Source organism: Citrus clementina, unplaced genomic scaffold (assembly GCF_000493195.1).
Source record: "Citrus clementina cultivar Clemenules unplaced genomic scaffold, Citrus_clementina_v1.0 scaffold_6, whole genome shotgun sequence".
NCBI classification, from domain to species: domain Eukaryota; kingdom Viridiplantae; phylum Streptophyta; class Magnoliopsida; order Sapindales; family Rutaceae; genus Citrus; species Citrus x clementina.
In genome coordinates this window covers 7,720,531-7,741,484 of record NW_006262139.1, presented here as the reverse complement: position 1 = coordinate 7,741,484, position 20,954 = coordinate 7,720,531, and the positions used below count along the sequence as shown (strand labels likewise).

General features: G+C 31.2%; 1 protein-coding gene across 1 annotated transcript; it reads right to left on the bottom strand.

Moving 5' to 3' along the window:
- Positions 1 to 3,752: 3,752 nt before the first annotated feature.
- Positions 3,753 to 13,805, bottom strand: LOC112097437 (auxin efflux carrier component 5-like). The gene is made up of 5 exons (XM_024182746.1): positions 13,195 to 13,805; positions 12,998 to 13,083; positions 12,757 to 12,914; positions 3,984 to 4,060; positions 3,753 to 3,825 (listed from the first exon to the last, which is right to left on the bottom strand). The coding sequence occupies exons 1-5, from the start codon at positions 13,803 to 13,805 to the stop codon at positions 3,753 to 3,755; spliced, it is 1,005 nt and encodes a 334-aa protein (XP_024038514.1).
- Positions 13,806 to 20,954: the final 7,149 nt, after the last annotated feature.

Sequence of the window (20,954 nt, the reverse complement as noted above, 5' to 3'; positions counted from 1 at the left end):
AATCACTTCAGTGGAAAAAACCAAATCGGATTTTCAAGGTACAATTTCTAGATTACATATTCTTATATATTGTATGAGAGCGATCCTAAAAGTTTATAAAAAAAAATATAAAAAACTGATTTTTCTCCCACAATTTATGCCATTAAAATAACAATAATATTAGGGATGTTGAGATTTGAGCCTCAACTTAAGTCCCAATACTATGTATTCATAGTTTGTAAAATTACTTAAAGCTGAGACAAGACACGTCTACGGCAAAGATCTTGGAAACAAATATTTTTCAAGGATTTTCTAATTAATTTCCGGTAACAAGTATTTATTATATGCAATATTATTTCTTTCATCTTGGATAGCTTTAGTCAAGGCGTAAACACAAGTAGATTCTTCTTTAAAATATATAAGCTTGTGTTGACCCAACAATAAAATCAAGCCATTCATGATATTTTCTTTTACTTAGCTTTCATATTTTTTTATGCACAATAAATTGTAATATTTTTAATTAGTGTAATTAATAATATAAAAAGGAATAAGTTTATAACTTAGTCCACAAAGTAAAACCTCACTAATTAATACCCAAAAAATTAATAATCTTGATTATATAATAGTTTTGGCTATTTCTGAATTAGGGACAACATATTTTTCATATAGGACCCTTATCATAAAAAATAATTCATCATGGAAAATAATAATTAACTAATTTGAAACTATGAGGCTTTCATAAAATATTATTCTAATGTTGCTTCCTTCTTTATGATATGCTAATGAAGATTTCGTAAAATATGTTTTCAGGTCTTAAAGTTATTAACTTATATCAAGGCTTTATTGTAGTGAGTGAAATTAGAATAAGGAGAACAACTAACAAATAGATTCGAATTTAGTATTGAGCTGATCTTAATAATATGTAATTAAATTTTAATCTTAATAAATGTCCGCTTGGCAGATGATTATAAAAGTTAAACACATCTCAATAAAGTTAATGAAGTTAAGCATGCATGCCTCATCTCAACATTGGATACAAATTTCTAACAAATAGGTTGTTGTTAGTTTTAAGACTTCAAGTACCTGGACCACACCCCTCAAGTAAGCAATTATCACTGTCTCTGAATAAATTCAGACACGGATTTTCTTCCCTTTTGGATAGCTTTAGTCAACGCCTAAGCTGTTTTACTATTGTATATAAGCTTACAAGTATTTTCTATTAGAAAGCTATTTTATCTTTTAAACGAAGAATAAGGTCATATGTTTAGTGTGTGGTGACCTGTAACCCACCTTTGTCGTGGATTCAGTGGACTATATTTCATCCACATTTGCGAATCCACTTTTGTTCTTATAATTCTAACCACTCTTCATTGTTATACATGTTGATACCCAAATTCCGAAAGTTGTTTTAAAATGAAAAGTGAAAACAAGAATTGGTGGCCAATCTTTTACAATAATTTTTTTTGAAAACATCTGTTTTTCCTTTAAAAAGGCAAATTTTGAATTGGATTCTTCTCTGATTTTAATTTTCTAAGTAATCCCTGGTTGCAAGTGTTAAAAATGGTTTTCTGTTTTCCCTCTTATGTCTTGTTCTTAGTTGGCATTGACTCTGATTTCAATGGGCGGTTGAGAAAATTTTAGTATTGTACGGTTGTAAGTCGTAGTCCCACATGGGGCCAAAAGTGAAAACACAAACGACTACAAGCTAATGAACACTCTACCGTCACAAGCTTGATTTTGCAGTTGAGTTCAGCTCATGATTCGTATAGTTTAGTATGAAATGTTGGAATTATATGTATATTTCAAAATATTAATGCCCTATGTTGGAATAAGTGAGAGCAATTATATTTTTGTTTTATTGATTTGAAAAGCAATTATATTTTTGTTTTAATGATTTGAAAATAGTTGTGTATTTGATCTAATTATACGCTAGAGTTGACTAAGCCAAATCTACATGTGATTTGGATTATTCAGGCTGAATTAAATTATAAGATACATGGATGACTAAATGAGGAAAAATTGGTAGCTAATTTAAATTGAATTAAGTAAAGCACTTTAGAGTTTCTCTATATAATAGAGACATACAAAGCCTTTAATGATGCCTACTACAATGATAAGAGAATAGAACAATCCAATTTTTCTAATGAACTCTCTACTTCTTCCTCATATTTTTCTTCACTAATTTTCTATTGCTGTTCAAAACTATCGTTTTCAGAGTGCATCTTCACAATAGTTGTCATTATATTCTTGAGATCAAACTGTTTTATTTGTCCTTTTTGCTTCAGAAGATCTTTCTTTGATGCTGCGCATTTGATCTTATGGACAAATGCTCTTGTATGCCTTGACAGATTATTTATTTGCTGGTCAACTTACAACTTCCATGTTATGGGATGCAACTTTTGTGTTCACAGTTGTAAGTTCTGCATTGCTAGGTGCAACGTCTTAGTTAGATATTTATGTCTCTATTCTCAAACTATTGTTCATCGCCTTTGCATTTGCTGACTGAAGTTGCTATTTCGGCTAATTTTAGAGTTTAGGAAAGCAATATTGACTCATATTTCTAACATGATACTAATACTTTTGAGTATGAGATTGATGGATCGTGATGAGCAAGTGATGAATATAGGCATGGCTCTTAACCTCGCCAGTATGGATGAGGTCAATAATGAATAACAAGAGCAACTAAACACATTTAAGAACTCATAAGCAGGAAGCCTATTAATTAGGTGAGGCCCGGAAAGAGCCAGTACTTGTTTTTGGAAAAAAAAAAAAAAGATTTGCGAAGCGACCTAATTGGAATGATGGACCTCCATGAAGGTTACAAATTACAGTGGATTGTTGTATGTGATACTAAGAGCTAGTTTGGTAATGCGGTAGTTTTTAAATAATTGTTATTAATTATATTGTAGAAATAATTAATTGTGAAGAAAATGAATTAAATATCTAGTAAATTTATTTTTAGAAGTATTATGAGTTTTAAAAGCATTTGTATGTGTTTGGTAAATCTTACTGTTAAATTATTATAAGAATATAAATGACTGAATTAGATATAATGTTAAATAAAATTTATTTACACATTTATAAACATGAATATAAAATATTTTTATTGTGTATATATAATAATTGATAATTAAAATAAATATTTTTTAGCATTAATTCTATTTTTTATTTTGTTATCTCAATAGAATAAGGATGATTTTAGATTTCTATAATGAAATGAGTATCTATATGGAATTATATTAAGTATAAAATTGATATTCAAAATTAGAGTTTAAAAAGTTACTTTCTTCTTTACTTTTCAAAATCTGTTGTAGGATCAAGTAATTTTACCAAAAGTAATTTTCAAAAAATTTATCAAAAGACTAAAATTAACTTTTAACTTTTTAAAATTACTTTTGAGTTTTCCAAAAATAATTCTAAATAGTTCTTAAAACTTATATTAGGCAAAGGTAAGTAAGTACAATTAAGTATAGTATTATTTTTGTAAATAAATAAATAAATAGTCTTATGTACATCCTATTTTCATAAGTTCTACCCATGGGTTCAAAACTTACACCTGCAAGGTATATGGAACTGACACCTACTTGACACCTACAAGGTATATGGAACTGAGTATGTGATTGATATCTTGCAACTTTGTGACTGCTGCATACGTATAGGGTGACATAAGTTACAATTCTGTAATCAGCATAATACTAATCTAGTTAATTTGAGCTTCGGTTTCTACTACTTCTAAAACAAAAAAAAATTGAAAAAAAAATCGCAAAATGAAATCAATGTACAATATCCAGAATTGCATAATAGGCAATCAGCAGAGGAAGGGATACAATCGTTCCGAAGATAACCCTGAAAAATAGAAAAAGAAAATACACTAATTAATTTTATTTAAAGTATTCTATCACATTGAAATTGGTAGCCTTCTTACTTCTATTTTATTTTTTATACAAAATTTTGAATTATATTAAAGAAACTTTAGTGAAAAGTGTGACAAAAAATTTACGTACGCAGTGCTAAGAACATCGGCATGCAGTCCATATTCTTTAGCAAATATGAAGGAAGTAATGGCTTCTGGCAGAGCTGCCTGCAAATATATGTAAAAGCACAAGAAATAAAATTGTCTGAATGTCACTTGCATACGTCTTAAAGCATAAACCTTAAGCATTAAAACAAAGTTAACTCCTCAGTCCCCACAGTTAAAGCATGAAGATAAAATTTGTATTCCACTCAAGGAATATGCCGTTATATGGGCAATACATCATATCAAAGATATAAAAGAAAACTAGATATTTTCATAACAACATAAAAACTTGATGATTTTATAATTATAATTTCGAGATTGGGAGATCATTGAGAATTGAATTTGAATGATTCTTTCCTCAACCACAAACTTTTAGTTGATATGAATATGTGTTACAGCTACTTATATACACACACATAGTTCTTCTCCAGTATGGGCACCTTTACTTTTTTTCATGAGAGCGTTTCTAAGCTGTACAGTTTAAAAAAGTTATTTTCTAATATTGTTAAACCACACGGCTTTATAGTTTATTTAAAAATAAGCCTATTAAACCATAGAGCTTTAGAGTGCATTTGCATTGAAAAAGAAAATGAGGATACCCGCACCTGAGCATATACATACATACATACATACATACATACATACATACATACATACATATATATATATATATATGACCTACTAGTGATGCATTTTCTTTTAAAAATTGACGAAAATAATACGAAATAAAATGCCATGAATGATAAAAATTAGATTTTCAACAATAGAACAATTTCTTATCTTTACCATTATTATATATTGCGCGCTTGGACAGGAGAAGTTATTGCACTGCGGGCTGTATTCGGCTATGAAATTGAATTGAATGGACTTAACTAGCTTATAATGTATCATATTAAGGTGTATTGAAGTTTAACTCTAGTGGCCATATTTTGTTATGTTTATGAACTGTATTACATAGTTTAATATTTTATACTGTTATTTATTAGTAAACTATTATAATTTTAGCTTATTGCTAAAAATAAAACATGCTAATCACCGCCATGTGCCATCGGCCATCCAATCCGGTGTCTGTTACCTTTAATTAAGTTCACCATCATTAAAATCCTTATCATCGCTTCCACAGGGTATAAATATATGACCGAGAATAGAGCTTTATTCCCCATTAACCAACAGTTAAAGTTTATGGATCCCAAAACTTTAACTATAGTCTGTAGATTTATGGAGAGTATACAAGAGATTCTAAAGCTAATGATGAGAATTTTAATGGTACTCAATATGACGGTAAATGGGCTGCGTGCCGTGTATGAATTTTATGAGCCAGACATAGCATAGACTACTTTATGTAGTGCAGACTAACTTATTGCAGACTATTAAACAAATAGAGTGATGATGATACTTATATCATCATTAAAATTCACCTAGACACTATTCAGGCTAAAAATGAATTTTTAAAAAAATTAATGCTAAAAAGGAAATAAAAATCTACTTTAATCTGGGATTTAATGCTGGTTATATCATTTCTTAATGGAAAAACCTAACTAACTCTCCCCTTTTTCTAGCGCACTGGAGAAAAAAATTTGCAAACATGGAATTCCACTTATTTGTGCAGTTTCACCTAGACCCCATTCAGGTTAAAAATGAATTTTAAAAAAATTAATTCTAAAAAAGAAATAAAAATCTACTTTAATCTGAGATTTAATGCTGGGGATATCATTTCTTAATGCAAAAACCTAACTATATCTCCCCTATTTCTAGCGCAGTGGAGAAAAAATTTGTAAACATGGGATTCCACTTATTTGTGCAGTCCAAATATCGCTTACCATTCCATATCCATAGGCAAATGTATGCACAAAAGATACAAGTATCTTATTTCAAGAGTTAAGCTGTTGATACCCCTTCTAAAAATCTTCTAAAAATCCCTGCCTTTTATATTTACCTTTTTAATCTTAATTTTTATTTTCATTTTTTGACTAACTCAATGGAACAAGAGGAATTATTAATTGAAAATAATAATTAACACGTAGTCGAGTTTAGGGAAACATAGTGATCGGTCCATTAAAAATTGCAGGAAAATGATAACGAAATTAAAGGAAAACAAAAGGAAGACAGGATGAACTTTTAGATCATAGGACCTCATAGTGTTAATTGATTATTTTATCATTTTCCTCTTCAGTCATATAGTTTTGTAGTTAATTTTGGCTTCCTTCTTTTTATCTTTTCTCTTTAAATAGCATCATTCAAAATTGCAGAGCTATTACAATTAGAAGCAATGCTCTCGAATACAAGAAAAAACAAAAATGCTTGAGAAGTTTAAATCAAAGCAAAAGGAAAATTAGCAATTACATCCTTTGAAAAAAGCTAAAGAGTTGTAGTGGGATGAGAATCCCACCACATGAAATCCATAAATTTAACCTTAATTATTAATTATTTAATTATACTAGAAAATGTCTAATTAAAGTCACGTTTGTACACTACCATAAAAAGAAAAATTAAATGAGGCTGAATTTTATATCACTATATATGAGTGTATGAAAACTATGAAAGCAAATTGATCTTTCAACTGGCTATTTTTTTTTTAAAGTCTATATCCATGGTGAAGAGCCAAATAAGAATATTAGTCGCAGATCAATATTAGGATTAACATGAAATGAGTTCCTTCTAAAAATGACTTTGATGAATAAAGAGAGGCTAAGGCTAAAGGATTTTGCAAACTCGTAATGTTTCTTTTTTAGAGTTCTTGTTTCTATTTAGCTTTAGAGTCAAATTGGCTTCAAAATAAAACTTTATAGTTTTTACTAAATTTCAAAATTAAAATTTTATTAAAAAAAATTTGGTCTTTGACATAGTGCAGAAGTGATATTACAAGTTGTTCAAGCGTACATTTTTTAAACTCAAGAAAAAATAAAATATTAAATACTAAATTGTCTCAAAATCTAAAATTCCTAATTTATTCTATCCTATATACTTCCTACGTCATTTTTCTTCTTTCTCAACACCAATAGGGATCTCTTTTATATTATTATTATTTTTTCTTCAGTTGCGCTGTTATATAGGTTTCCTTTATGGAGTATAGGTAATAATTCAATAGTTCTTCCCAAGCACTCCCCTTCCAGGCAGGGGGATCGAAATTCTCAGTTACAAAAAATAAAATTAACCTCCAAACTATATATGTGCTTATGGATTTTCAGAATTTTTTTATTAGCTTTTCCCCTGATCTGGTCAAGACAAAATAAAAATATCCTTATGCAATTCTATTACCAGAATGCTAAAAGAAAGTGGGAATCGAGTTGACATTGGGCTGGAGCACTCAAGCACAAGTAAAAAGAAAGAGTAGTGGTGGTACTAGAACAAGGTGGTGGGAGTTATATCAAATCCCTCAACAATCGGATCAAATCCATGTATCCAATACAAGACCACCACTAAACAAAAGTTTTCAGTAGCGGATTCAATCACCATCATCAATTATAGAAAAAATATTGCTGGTAACAAATGAATAATATTGATCTATTTGCAGTGAATTCTAATTTATATTTCACTGGGATAGAGTTGAACAAACGAGAAATAAAATGATCATTTACTTCACTATTTCGCTTCAGATCATAAAATAAAATTACAATAAAACTTCTATGGAATAATATTGTTAGGAATTTTATCTTAAAGAAGTTATTTATCAATCTATAAATGAATAATTTATTAATTTAAGAATAATTTTATATTTTAATTGCTCGTGTCATCTTGTTATGTATACTATTCCTTTGACCAAGATTCATGTATAAATTGCAAAACTATCATGTATATGTGAAAAATACTAATAAGTGTTATGAACATGTACATCAAATAAAAAAATTAATGTAAGTACATTGTACATAGACATAAAATTAATGTATGTACTTTTCAAATTTAATATCTTAGAAGTTAAAGTGTTTCAATTACTTAAAGCATATGGAACATAAACTCTATAAATACATCTATTATAGTTTTATTTTTAGTCTCATATCATTAGATGCATATTTTGAAGAGTTAAAATGAGAAAATTGAAGTTGTCAGGGAAAAAAACTCCAAAATATTATGAATTTATTTGTTATTTATTATGAATAATTTTTGTAGTTGACTAATTATTAACTTATATTTTCATAGGGTTCTAAAGGATTCAAAACAAAAATTTATCTTATACATTTAGCAAGATTGCCCTAAGTTGGGACCTGAAAATTTTATTATTTAATCAAGATTATTCATTTATTGAACATTAATTTATATGTTTTACTGTATAAGAAGTCCAAACTATTTGTTGATGCAAAATTTTTGCTCAATGTACAACGATTGATTTGTGTTTCGGGCTTTCTTCTAAATCGAGTTCTGTGGCTTATTTTTTCCTTGAGGTAAGTGTCTCAAATTACATGTCTCCTTGTCGTTAATTGTTCTGCAAAAAGAAACAATTATCAAAGGGTGCCGGGGTTGCCGGCAATAACACTCCTACGCTTAAGTCAGCCTTTTAAATTTGATTGTAAAGAGAGAATTTAGAGAGAGAAGGACAACATTTCCTTACCCTTTTTCTCTTACCTTCAAATGGGGAGTCTTGGTCTTTATATAGGCAATTTGATCTATGAGGTTGAGGTGCCATCATGACACGTGGCATTATCTTAGTGACAAGTGTTTGCAAAACTCATGCATAAAGACACATGTCATTATGTGTCAAGCTTGTTCATGACAAGTAATCTTTGGACATTTGTCATGTTTTTGGGCTGTTAACCTTTAATGGACTTTAACTTAAATTCGGCACTTATATTGGTTCCTTACAAAGAAGATTGATTTTGCAACATTTTGCCTGTAAGTGCATTATTCCCGTAGGCGCATTCCGTAAAATGCATATATTTGCCATATGCGCATTTCGTAGAATGTATATTTGCCCGTAGGCACATTCCGTAGAATGTGTATTTGCCCGTAGGCGCATTCCGTAGAATGTGTATTTGCCCGAAGGCGCATTCCGTAGAATGTGTATTTGCTCGTAAGCTCATTCCGTATAATGTGTATTTGCCCGTAGGCGCATTCCGTAGAATGTGTATTTGCCCGGAGGCGCATTCCGTAGAATCTGTATTTGCCCATAAGCCCATTCCGTATTTGCTCGTAGGCCCATTTCAAGTAGCTCGTGTGCTCTTATTTAGAAATATTTTTGAAATATCTAGGTCATTTTTTGTGATGAATGGACCTAGGTCGTTCTTTAGGAGGAATGGACCTATGTCGTTCTTTAGGAGGAATGGACCTAGGTCGTTCTTTAGGAGGAATGGACCTAGGTCGTTCTTTGTTAAATCATGCTTTTGACATTTTGCCAAAGCCTTGCCCTTTAGGCGTATTAAGAAATATTTTCTAAGTGTCTAGGTCGTTCTTTGCGAGGAATGGACCTAGGTCGTTCTTTACGAGGAATGGACCTAGGTCGTTCTTTGCGATGAATGGACCTAGGTCGTTCTTTGCGAGGAATTGACCTAGGTCGTTATTTGTGAGGAATGGACCTAGGTCGTTCTTTGTGAAGAATAGACCTAGGTCATTCTTTGTTAAATCATGTCTTTGGCACTTTTTCGAAGACTCGCCATTTGAGCGTTTTACTTAGAAATATTTTCTAAGTGCCTATGTCGTTTTTTGTGAGGAATGGACCTAGGTCGTTCGTTGCGAGGAATGGACCTAGGTCGTTCTTTGCGAGGAATGGACCTAGGTCGTTCTTTGTCAAGAATGGACATAGATCATTCTTTGTTGAATCATGTCTTTGGCACTTTTTCGAAGACTCACCATTTGAGCGTTTTACTTAGAAATATTTTCTAAGTGCCTATGTCGTTTTTTGTGAGGAATGGACCTAGGTCGTTCGTTGCGAGGAATGGACCTAGGTCGTTCTTTGCGAGGAATGGACCTAGGTCGTTCTTTGCGAGGAATGGACCTAGGTCGTTCTTTGTCGAGAATGGACATAGATCGTTCTTTGTTGAATCACGCTTTTGGTTTTTTTGTCGTGTCTTGCATTTAGACACTTTAGTTAGAATTGTTAGTATCTTGGCCGTTCTTATAAAGAATATGCTTGAGTTATTTTATATTAAATAATTTCATTGGGCCTATATTTTTCATGGGTTTGGACCTTTCATATTTTGGTCTAACACTATTAAATTAGAATTTTTCATAACATTAGAAATAATGAGGATCTAGAAAAGTAACTTTTTAATCAATCCTTAGAGATGACCAAAAACACAATAAGCCGATTCAATGAATAAGTTAGTTGAAAGTTATAAAATCAACGTATAAAAAAGGAAATTAGGAAATAAAATCATGCTAGAATTTAGAATTATACATTAAAGATAGTCATTAGGCTAGAATATAGATTTATACGGTAAAGTAATATGTAGCACTTAAGTTTTCTAAAAACAATATTTTATCACCTGATATTTTAATTATTATTATTTTACCACCAAATAGTTAATTCCGTTTAAAAAATAATGATGTAACAAGAGTATTTAAGATATTTTAATTTGATAAATTTAAGTAGTAGTGGGTATTAATTGGTGAGACTATTTAAACCCATAAAAAAGGTACTCATTACACCCCATTTTCATGACACTCAACAATGAAATTTAGACAATTCTTATTTTCTTTTAAACACCCCACTTTATTTAAAATGTACCCTATTATATACTATTCTTTTCTACCATATTGGTGTTCTAGAAGATTCATAAAATATTTTCTACTATTATTTTATACCCATAAACTTGGTTGAGAGTTGCTTAAAAATTATTATTTTATTATTGTTAATTTTATTATCATTAAATATTATTACTAACTACAACAATTTAAAACAACAACAACAATAATAATAATAATATTTTACTTGAGAATAAAAGTGAAATCATAAAATTTAGGTAGGAGTAAAATGGGGAGTTCAAAGAATGAGAACTTGATTCCCTACCCCTCATAGGAATCAAATTCTCATTTCTTAATTTAAAAAATATGTGAGTCCTACATGCCTTACATTCTCACCTCTATTTCTGAAGTAATCCATAAATCATTTTCATTCTGGATTATGATTTCGGCAAGTAAATGCACTATAAAAGATTTAGGTATAGTGTTTTAGCTATGGATACACGGTGGGAATCCTTTCCTTGGTATCCTTATAGTCTTTAGCCGTGCATGGTCTGGATAATCATTTGGTCTTATTTTTCTAAAGAAAGTAGTGGACAAAATTCAATTTGTTTGTGTTATCTTTCGTCAAAGTGAAAAACTTATTTTGATAAAAATTTTAACAAAATTTGATGATGAAGATAAGATTAAATTTATATAAGGATAATTTAGTATTACAAAATTTCAAATGAAAATCGGTATGGACATGGTTATTTAAACCTACCAAACCCATTAAACTACCTACTAAACCCAGTGACTAAATACTTACTATTAAATTTTGGAAGTTTAGGTTTTTTACTCAATAATCTACTACCTAATATACCCTTAAATATTTAGATTTATTAAACTAAAAATTAAAATATTGTTCAGATAGTTTACACCAAACATAAATAAAACTGTCAATTATTTATTATGCAGCAAAAATTCACAAAATGAAAATAAATTACTGAACATATGTTTGAAAAAAATCTGTACAAAATATTAATGTTCGATTAAATTTATTTTTTAATGAAAAAGTGCATGCAGTTTAATGATATTATGATTTGTGTATGTATTCAATTCTATTAAGGTTTCCCAATTTATTCCTCTCAATTATTTTTTAAATACCTAAATCAATTTTGAGTACAATTTTCCATTTTAATCTCAAATCTTTCAATCGCATCAACATTACTTGAGAAATCTTTACGAAGTATTTGTCATAATTTTTTACATTCTTTTATTTTTTAACTTTACTCAAGGCTCATTTTGCATTTTGTTAATGTTAGTTTGGTTAATTGTGTTCATACACATAAATATTGAGTTTTTTTTTTGGCCGAACAAATTTTGAACACCTTTGAAAAACTAATATTCAAAATGTTCGGCTGTAATAAACTATAGATTCATATTTTGTTCAATATTTTATATCCAAATAAATAATTTTGATCCGACTTTTTCAAACGAGCAATTTTTTAACTCCTAGGAATTAATATATCAAAAAGTTAGATTTATCATTATACAAGTTTTAATATAAAAAGTTATAATTTTCTTTGGGGTCTTTTAATAATAAAAAAAATATTTTCAAACGTACGGTTTGTGAGTAATTTAGTAAGTTCAAATAACCCTACCTATATTTGCTGAAGAGTATTTTAATGGGTTTAAATAGCCCCACCACATTTTATTAGAGTAAATGATTTATTGAGTATTTTAGTTGGGTTCAAATAACCTTACCCAAAATTTTATCATATCATCGCAAGGATTCAGTTTTGGAGGTAGTTCAATTAAAAAACCAATTTTATTGTTGAGAGAATTCAAAAGAGGGAGATGATTCTTTTAGAGATTGTAGATGAAGAGACTGAGATAAAAGTAGAAGTTAGATGTAGCTTGAATTTTGGATCAAGATTTTCTCATAAGATAAGGGATCATCTTATGATTTGAGTATATCTAATTTTGTAACATCAATATTTACGTTTTTATTTTATTCTTTTTTTTTTTAACTACCAGCTAAGAGATCAAATCAGTCTTCAGTTGAGAAAACTAATCTATTGAAAGACATTTTCTGTAACCAAATTTGCGAAATTGGGGCATGAAGTATACATTTTTAACAAAATAATACTGTAAAGGATTGTTACCTGAATGATTGAAACACGTAAAACATCACCACGCAAACCCGCAGCAATAGAACCAATCGCCATTGCTGCTGGTCCGGCTATGAACTTTAAAACCATTCCGAAAACAGTCAGCTTAGGGCCACACGCAATCAATTTCTCCTGTAAAGCCATGAAGATCCCTGCATAATTGAAAAAAAAATTCAGTAATTATTATTTACGATTCCTTTTTTTCTTTATTAATTGGAATTAAATATAAAGTCACCCATGCTAAACATGGCAGTGCCAGTTCCAGCTCTTGACATAATCAATATAGATCCCTCTATGATGCCTGGCATTTTCAAATGCCATCTGCATTAATAGTTATTAAATCATGTTAATTACTTTTAAGTAATCATAATCATGCATGCATAATTTAAATAAAATAAAAAATAAAAAATAAAAGAAAAAAAAATTGCGTACCTGTGTGCCACAAAAGCCCAAGCTAGACCAAGAATACATGCATATGAATTAGGGTTTTTGGCCATTTTCAGCCACACAATTTTCATCAAATGCCAAAATGAAGGCCTTCCATGACCTTCCTCTAAATCTATCCTAGCAGACCTTCGATATTCCAAAACGAACAAAAAAATTGTCAACCAAAGAATGGATTGAAGTACAGATGATTGAACCACAAGATCAACAGCCATTTGGCCGTACATGGGTTTCAATAGAGGAACTCCTACAACAAGAGAATTTGTTAAAGTACACAGAGAGAAATTTGTGATACACCAAGAATAACAACTTTCATTTTTACTGCACATTGCCCAAAATGCTAACACGAAAACGATGATCAACTTGGATATAGCGTCAGCTCCGATGAGTCGATAATTCAGGTTGAAAGGATCAACTTGAGTTGTGAATTCAATGGTAAATAGAGGAAGGGTAAAATAGCAAACAAATCGATTTACGGCAGCACATTCTTCTGGAGCAATGATCTTCCACCATTTTACTGAGCCATAACCTAACATTAGAGCAAAATAGAGCGGCACCATTGCCTCTACCACTTTGTAAACATCTTCCCAACCAATCATCTTTTTTTGGGACTATTTCTATTGGAGTAATTATGTTAATGTGAAGTGTTTTTCTTTTGGTGATAAACTAACGATGATGGTACTGAATGCATTTACATAAAATGAAGAATATATAGGTCGCGTTTGTGTGACCCACCTTTGTTGTGAATTCAATCGATTTATTTCTTAATTACTTGTTGAAAAAAGTGACCACGCGCATTAGACTAGTTTTAGTTGCATCAGAATTTTGTATTTTGAATAAAATAAAGGCCTATCCCGAAGGATCTAGATCCTATCTTTTTTTTTTTAATTAATCACGTTTAATATTCATTTAATATAATTTAAACACCGGAAATGCCCTTGAGCCAAAAAAAACCCACACACTGACAGCAAATCAAACCAGGGGATCCCATAGTCCCCATAGATACGTGGGGCTTAGAAAGAAGGAAGTTAAAAATGGCTTCTTGGCTGCAAATCCAGAAGCAAAACGACAGCGTACAAGATTGTCATTACAAAATTAGGCTAAGGGTAAAACTGGGATACAATTTTTTTTTCCTTTTAACATCAGTAGACGAAGCCATCAGCTCCGTTTCTGGTTCCTTTACGGTGGCGAGAAGCAGAAGTAGAAGCAGCAGCTGAAGTGCTTCTGGGCTTCATAGCAGCAAACGAACAGTTCTCTTTCTTTAAGTTCTCTTCTTCGTCCATGAATATTTGCCAGGCAAAACGGTTTGTTTGCAAAGAAAGCAATGCTGAAGAAAAGTGGGAACTGGGAAAGTTGAGTGAGAATTTGCAGCGTCTGATGATGAAGAAGAAGAAGAAAATGAAGTCTTGTTAATAATCATAGTGGCTTTGTTAATAACTTGAGGGCTTTTCTTGTTAAAACCACCATGCTTTTGGTTTTCCAAAACTATACTTGGCCCCACCATATCTCATTCTCTAATTTTCTTCTTCTTCTTCTTTAGAGAGAGAATTTTTCTTCCATCTCTCAGTTATGGTGTTGCTGATGGTGGCTGGTTTTTAGATCCTATCTTAATCTAATTTTTCCTAAAATTTTACACGCCAGTCATTTAAGTATATCTTAAAGTTTATGCCTTGACTAAAGCTATCCAAAATGAAAGAAATCATATTGCATATAACAAATAATTGTTACTGAATTTAATTAGAAAATCCTTCGAAAATATTTGTTTCCAAGATCCTTGCTGTTGATATGTGTTGTCTCAGTTTTAAATAATTTTACAAACCATGAATGCATAGAATTAGAACTTAAGTTGTGTTAAAGTGCAATTTATGCACTAGTTTTGCATTGTTTACTTCCTTTAATATCGATGTTTTGCACTTAATAATAGTGATTTACTTGTGTTTTATTTCTGTAGATGCAATTCTATTGATTGGTGCTAAAATTGAGCTTCAAAAGAACTTTGTTGATAAGGCGTGGACGCGTGCTGTCAACTACGTACCTACAGTTTTTAGTTTAACGTGTTTTGTCTTTTTGGTTATTTTTGTAATTACGAATTTAATATTTAGATAATATTTTAGATATTAGTATTTTATTTTAAAAAGAACTCTAGAGGAGAAGAAGAGAATTTAAGGCAGGAATCTATTTGTGAAAGAGGGAGGAAAAAAAGAAACCCTAGATCTAAATTTTTCTCTTCTCTCTATGAAGAACTAAACCTATTATTCTGGTTGAAGATTATTGAAGCTTTGATTCATCACTACTGTGAGATCTTTCTTATGCTTTAATTGTTTTATTACTTTTTGGATATTTGTTTATTCTCTGAATTATTGTCATGATTATGTTTGTTAATTAGATAATTGACCACTATTTAATTATCAACTTAATCTATTGTCAATTAAAAGATTCATCGTATGAAGATTTTAATGTTTGTGACAAATAGCATAGCAGTGCGTTGTGTTATGAGAATAAACAATCTAATTTAAATGAACCATCGTATGCGTTTGTTGATTAGGATTTGGGTCTCTCTAGTTTTTCAGGTTGTCAATTGATTAAATCCTATGATCGTATCTAGGGTTGTCTATTGATTAAGGAAATAACCAACAGTCTTACCTTGGTTATCGATTAGTTAAGGAGAGATTGGCTATTAGAGGGTCTCAGTAGCTATAACCGGTCTATTCATAAGTAGTAATGATTTATAATTGAATCAAGCTAAGTTAATTCCTTTAACCAGAGCTTTCCCTAATTTGAATTACAATTTTAAAATTACATTCTTGTTATTTTAATTTGATTTTTATTATTGTCAACAATCCCCCCATTTTGCATTTTACATTTTAAAAGAATGGTAAAGTTCTCTTCGGCTGGCATCTATCTATTGCAAGAAAAATAATGCATGGTTGGTGAATAATCCATTGAATTCACAACAAAGGTGGATTGCAGGTCACTACAAGCGTGACCCTCTTCTCTTCAGTTAATATAAATACATACCATCGTTGTTAGTTCATCAATTGAAAAAACAATTCACATTATTTCAAAACAAGTATCCCAAAGATGGAAAAAGAGAATGATTGGTTGGGATGATGTTTACAAAGTTACAGTGGCAATGATGCCACTCTACTTTGCTCCTAATGTTAGGTTATGGCTCTGTGAAATGGTTGAAGGTAATTGCTCTAGAAGAGTGCGCTGTCATAAATCGCTTGGTTTGCTATTTCACTCTTCCTCTGTTCTGTTGGGAAAATATACTCTTTTAAAAGCATATGTGTTTATTTAATTGTAATAAATATTTTTTTCTGATTAATAAAATTAATGAGGTATTTTATTCAAATATCTTAATTGCATTAATATTTTGATCAAAGTCCATTTAATCATATTATATGTGTTTATGTGATCACCATGTGGATTCATAGAAGACATAAATATAAGTTATCTTATGATTAAATAAATTTAGTTCGCAGTTAATAAATAAAGTTGGGCACTTTATTTAGGTATAGACTGTAATGAATTCATTGAATGATCTGTCTTAATCATGTATGAATTTATTAATGTAGTACGACTACATTGAACAGGATCACATATGAGATTTAATTAACATTGAAATGACTGTCAGACTTATTAAATCTCATAGGCATTGATTTTACTGTAATCTTAATCTTGAGTTAATTATGATTTCATGATTGTAATTGTTATTCCATTTGAGTTACCAATGGGCACGACACATTCTTGTGGTCAAGATTACGCGGTATCTTGGTGGGAGCAATTATGAGTATTGGAGTTATGGATTAACAATATAGAATTTGTACAACACATCTCTTGATGGGTTTTCGGCACTTGATCATAGAATTATCTGGCCAGAGTGTGTCAACATATTTAGTATGTTGAAAATGATCATTAGAGAAAACCAATAAGTATCAAGGGACAAGATGTTATTAAATTGATTGGACAGTTGAGATATCAATTTAATTAACAATGTGGTACAGAGGATTGTGCAGTAAAGAAATCAATGTGGCTTGGAACGAATTATTATTCGAGCATACAATTATGGAAGTCAGTTCCAATCTTTTAGTGGAGTAGATTTGGAATTAAATAATTGGGCTAGTTTAATTACAGGTCTAATTATTATAGCCACTATTGTATGTTTCCAAATGATCCCCGAGTTAGCTCATTTAATTGACTGCACCACTACTGGATTAATAAGCAAGATAACTAGCTATTTGGGTCAAAAGCCTAAATATATCATTTAGTGGGAGGCTCCATTTAATTAGCTTGTGTGTAAGGAGCCTTATGTTATTTTACAAGGTGGGTCCCCTATAGAAAAAGCAAGTAACGTGAGTTTTGATTTTTGATTTTTAGAGCCTAGGGTTTTCACTAAAGGGAGATATAAAAAAAGACTTATTTTCTCTAAAGAAAAAATAGAGCAGCCACTTTATACAGATCAGAGAAAAAGATTTTTCTCTCTATTGTTGAGAGAAAAATTTTCTCGTACTAGTTGCTTTGGTAGTGATAAAGGCGTCCACACGTTAAGTGCAGATCAAACCTGAGTTATAACCTGGAAGATCATTGATGCCAATTCGTGTTCTAACAAGCGTGGTGGTGACGGATCGTGATCTAACAGGAGTGGTGGTGACAAATTCTTATTACAAATCGTGATCTGGGAGCCTAAATCATTTCAGCGGAAAAAGTTAAATCGGATTTTCAAGGTACGATTTCTAGATTACAAATTCTTATATATTATATGAGAGCGATCTTAAAAAGGTTTTATAAAAATTTTAAAAACCTAATTTTTCCCCAACAATTGGTATCAGAGCCATCTCATATTAATATATAAGAATTTCGTATGAAATCACTCTTGATTTTTATGTATTAGAGTGGCACGATTTATTTAGATATATATTATTATTTTAATATATGAATAAAAGTATGCTTATGGTTTGTCTTAATTCATGGTTAGATTTTACGCTGTATTTTTCTTTGGATCTGTAACAAGAGGGGTGGCTTTTCATCACCATGTTTCCCTCTTGATTTATTTTACTGTTATAGAAATTTTGTAAGCCAAAATTGACGTAGGAAATTTGTAAATTAATCACTGGAAAATTGCGGTAACTTACTGGAAACTACACTAACGAACTAGAGTAGCAGCACGAGGCCAGCAGCACACGCTGCCAGCAGTGCACGCAGCCCAACAGCACACGCTGCCAAGTACTACACACACAGCAGCTGTAACGCGCGCGGCCAGCAGCTGCAGCGCGCGCTGCAACACTACCAGCAGTGCAAGCAAAGGGCTTCCAGATGCGCGCGTGGGTTTGGTGCGTTTCCAGCGAGGCGGCGGCGGGTGGCTCGGCGTCAGAGGTCGGCTGGTGTCTGAACAGTGGTTGGATTGTGGAGATGGCGGCTGGGGAGAAGGAAAAGAAAAATGTGATTTTAGGGTTTCATGATTTTTATCATGGAGGTCCCTATAGTTTCATATTCTTTCTTGTGGGCAGAAAATTTTAATTTTTTGCATTTAAGTTCAAACATAGTTTTGGGCTTAATGAATCCTAGTTTTAGGCCCAATTTTAATTGGGCTTAATGGATTACAATGCATAGATAAAATTGAATATATTAAATTTATTTTTGATCCAAAAGTTTTATTTTAATAAATTTTATTTTAATTATTTATTTATTTCCTTTAAAAAAAATTAAAATTGGACCAATTATTAATTTAAAAGTCCAATTTCCCCTAGTCCATTAACAAAGACAAGCTTATAGAAGATGGACATTGACAAGAAGCCCAATGAAGATTAGGCTTAGAGTTAATGTATTTTTCATTATTAGGAAAGCCATGAATTAAGATTATTTAATTATTTTTCTATATATTATGTTTTGGATGATAAACATGCCATGATAACATGTCATATAGAATAGGTAGTGCCACTCTATGCATAATGATACATGTCATTCATTAATAATGAATTTCATTATATTGTTTGAAATTTGCGTATGCTTAATAATTTTGGATATCATCTAGATAATATTATAGGAAGCATGCAATTAACAATATGTATGTTTTAAAATATTGAGTGGGAGAGGGAAAATTCAAGATAATTTTTCCACGGGCTCCATTGTTAGTTCAATAATAAAATTATATATATACATCAACTTCATGATACGGTGATGCCCCCTTCGGAGGGTATATATATTAGATATTTTATTTGATGAACTTCTTCAGAGATAAAATTGAAATATTTTTCAATCGATTGTTCATCCCAACGGTGACTATTGATATGAAAAATACGTAGATTAAAACAATGGTTATACACTCAACTAAAATTTGTTATTAACGTTCCCAACGAAGCTCTGTTAACAAATTTAGGTCAAAAAAGGATAACAATAATTATTTATCATGTCTCTACATGAAAGTAAATACTCCAATGGATAATTGGGTCTAGTAAGTGTAGACATGACTTCCCTAACGGATAGCTTGTCAAAGCGGTACTAGTTTATCGTTATAATAAATAAAAATGCATTTATGGTTTTATGCATTTTTCATTTATTGTGAATATTATTTCAAATTATTTATGCATGGATGTTTTATTTTTCAGAAAATATCTTCCCTGAGCCCACTTACTATTATTCTGAGTCAAAATAAACTCACTGGAGAGAACTATATAGATTGGAAAAGAAATCTATTCATTGTCCTGACTACTGAAAATTATAAATATGTCTTAACCCAGCCATGCCCTTCAGTTCCAGCGGATGATGCTCATAGAAATCAAAGGAGGCTTTATGAGAAATGGCAAAAAGCCAATGAAATGGAAAAATGCTACATTTTAGCCTCGATTTCTAATATTCTGCAGACCAAACATCAGAACTTGGAGACTGCCACTAAAATAATAGATAGTCTCCAACAGATGTTCGGGCAGAGTACTCGCTCTGCGAGACAAGCAGCGCTGAAAGGAATTATGAACAGTAAAATGGGGAAGGGCACAAGAATTCGTAATCATGTCCTCAAAATGATGGACTATTTGAATGAGGCTGAGATTCAGGGAGCACAAATCGATGATAACTCAAAGATTGACATGGTGCTAGAACCTTTGCCAGAAACATTCAAGGAGTTTAAGGTCAATTATAACATGAACAAAAGAAACATGACCTTAACTGAATTGATGAACGAACTCCATTCTGCTGAGAGATCTATCGTGCTGAGAAATCTATGGGAAGCATAAATATTACTGAAAAGGTTCATCTTCTGGGCCTAAGCTGAAAGGCAAAGGTAAGAAGAAAGCTGGGAAAAAGAGACTGTCTACCAAGCAAGATGGCAAGCTGAAAGGCAAATGCTTCAAGTGTGGACAGAAAGGTCACTGGAAAAAGGATTGCCCTAAGATTGTGAAATCAAGTGTGGGAAATCTTTTTGTATTTAAGGCCTGTTTAGTTCAGAATCCTATTGACACTTGGGTGTTGGATTCAGGAGCAACTAATCATATTTGTAATTCACTTTATTGGTTTCAGAAAACCAGGAAAATAAGTGAAAGAAGCGTCAAGCTGCAGTTAGGGACAGGATAGTTCGTGTCAGCAGTGAATACTCGATCTGTTTTATTATCTTTTAATAATGAGACTTTAGTTTTGAATAATTGTCTTTATGTTCCAGATATTAAGAAGAATTTAATTTCAGTAGCTTGTTTGTCAAAGCAAGGGTACACTGTAAATTTTGGATCCTCTATTTCTATTTTTCATAATAAGAG

What these genes read in the sequence shown, in the direction of transcription:
- LOC112097437 (XM_024182746.1), bottom strand. Translation starts at nt 13,805, where the DNA reads ATGATTGGTTGGGAAGATGTTTACAAAGTGGTAGAGGCAATGGTGCCG. An exon ending in CACTGCCATGTTTAGCATGG is followed by an intron (nt 12,915 to 12,997) that starts GTGACTTTATAT and finishes TCAATTATGCAG; the next exon opens with GGATCTTCATGGCTTTACAG. An exon ending in GCCGATGTTCTTAGCACTGC is followed by an intron (nt 3,826 to 3,983) that starts GTACGTAAATTT and finishes TCTATTTTTCAG; the next exon opens with GGTTATCTTCGGAACGATTG.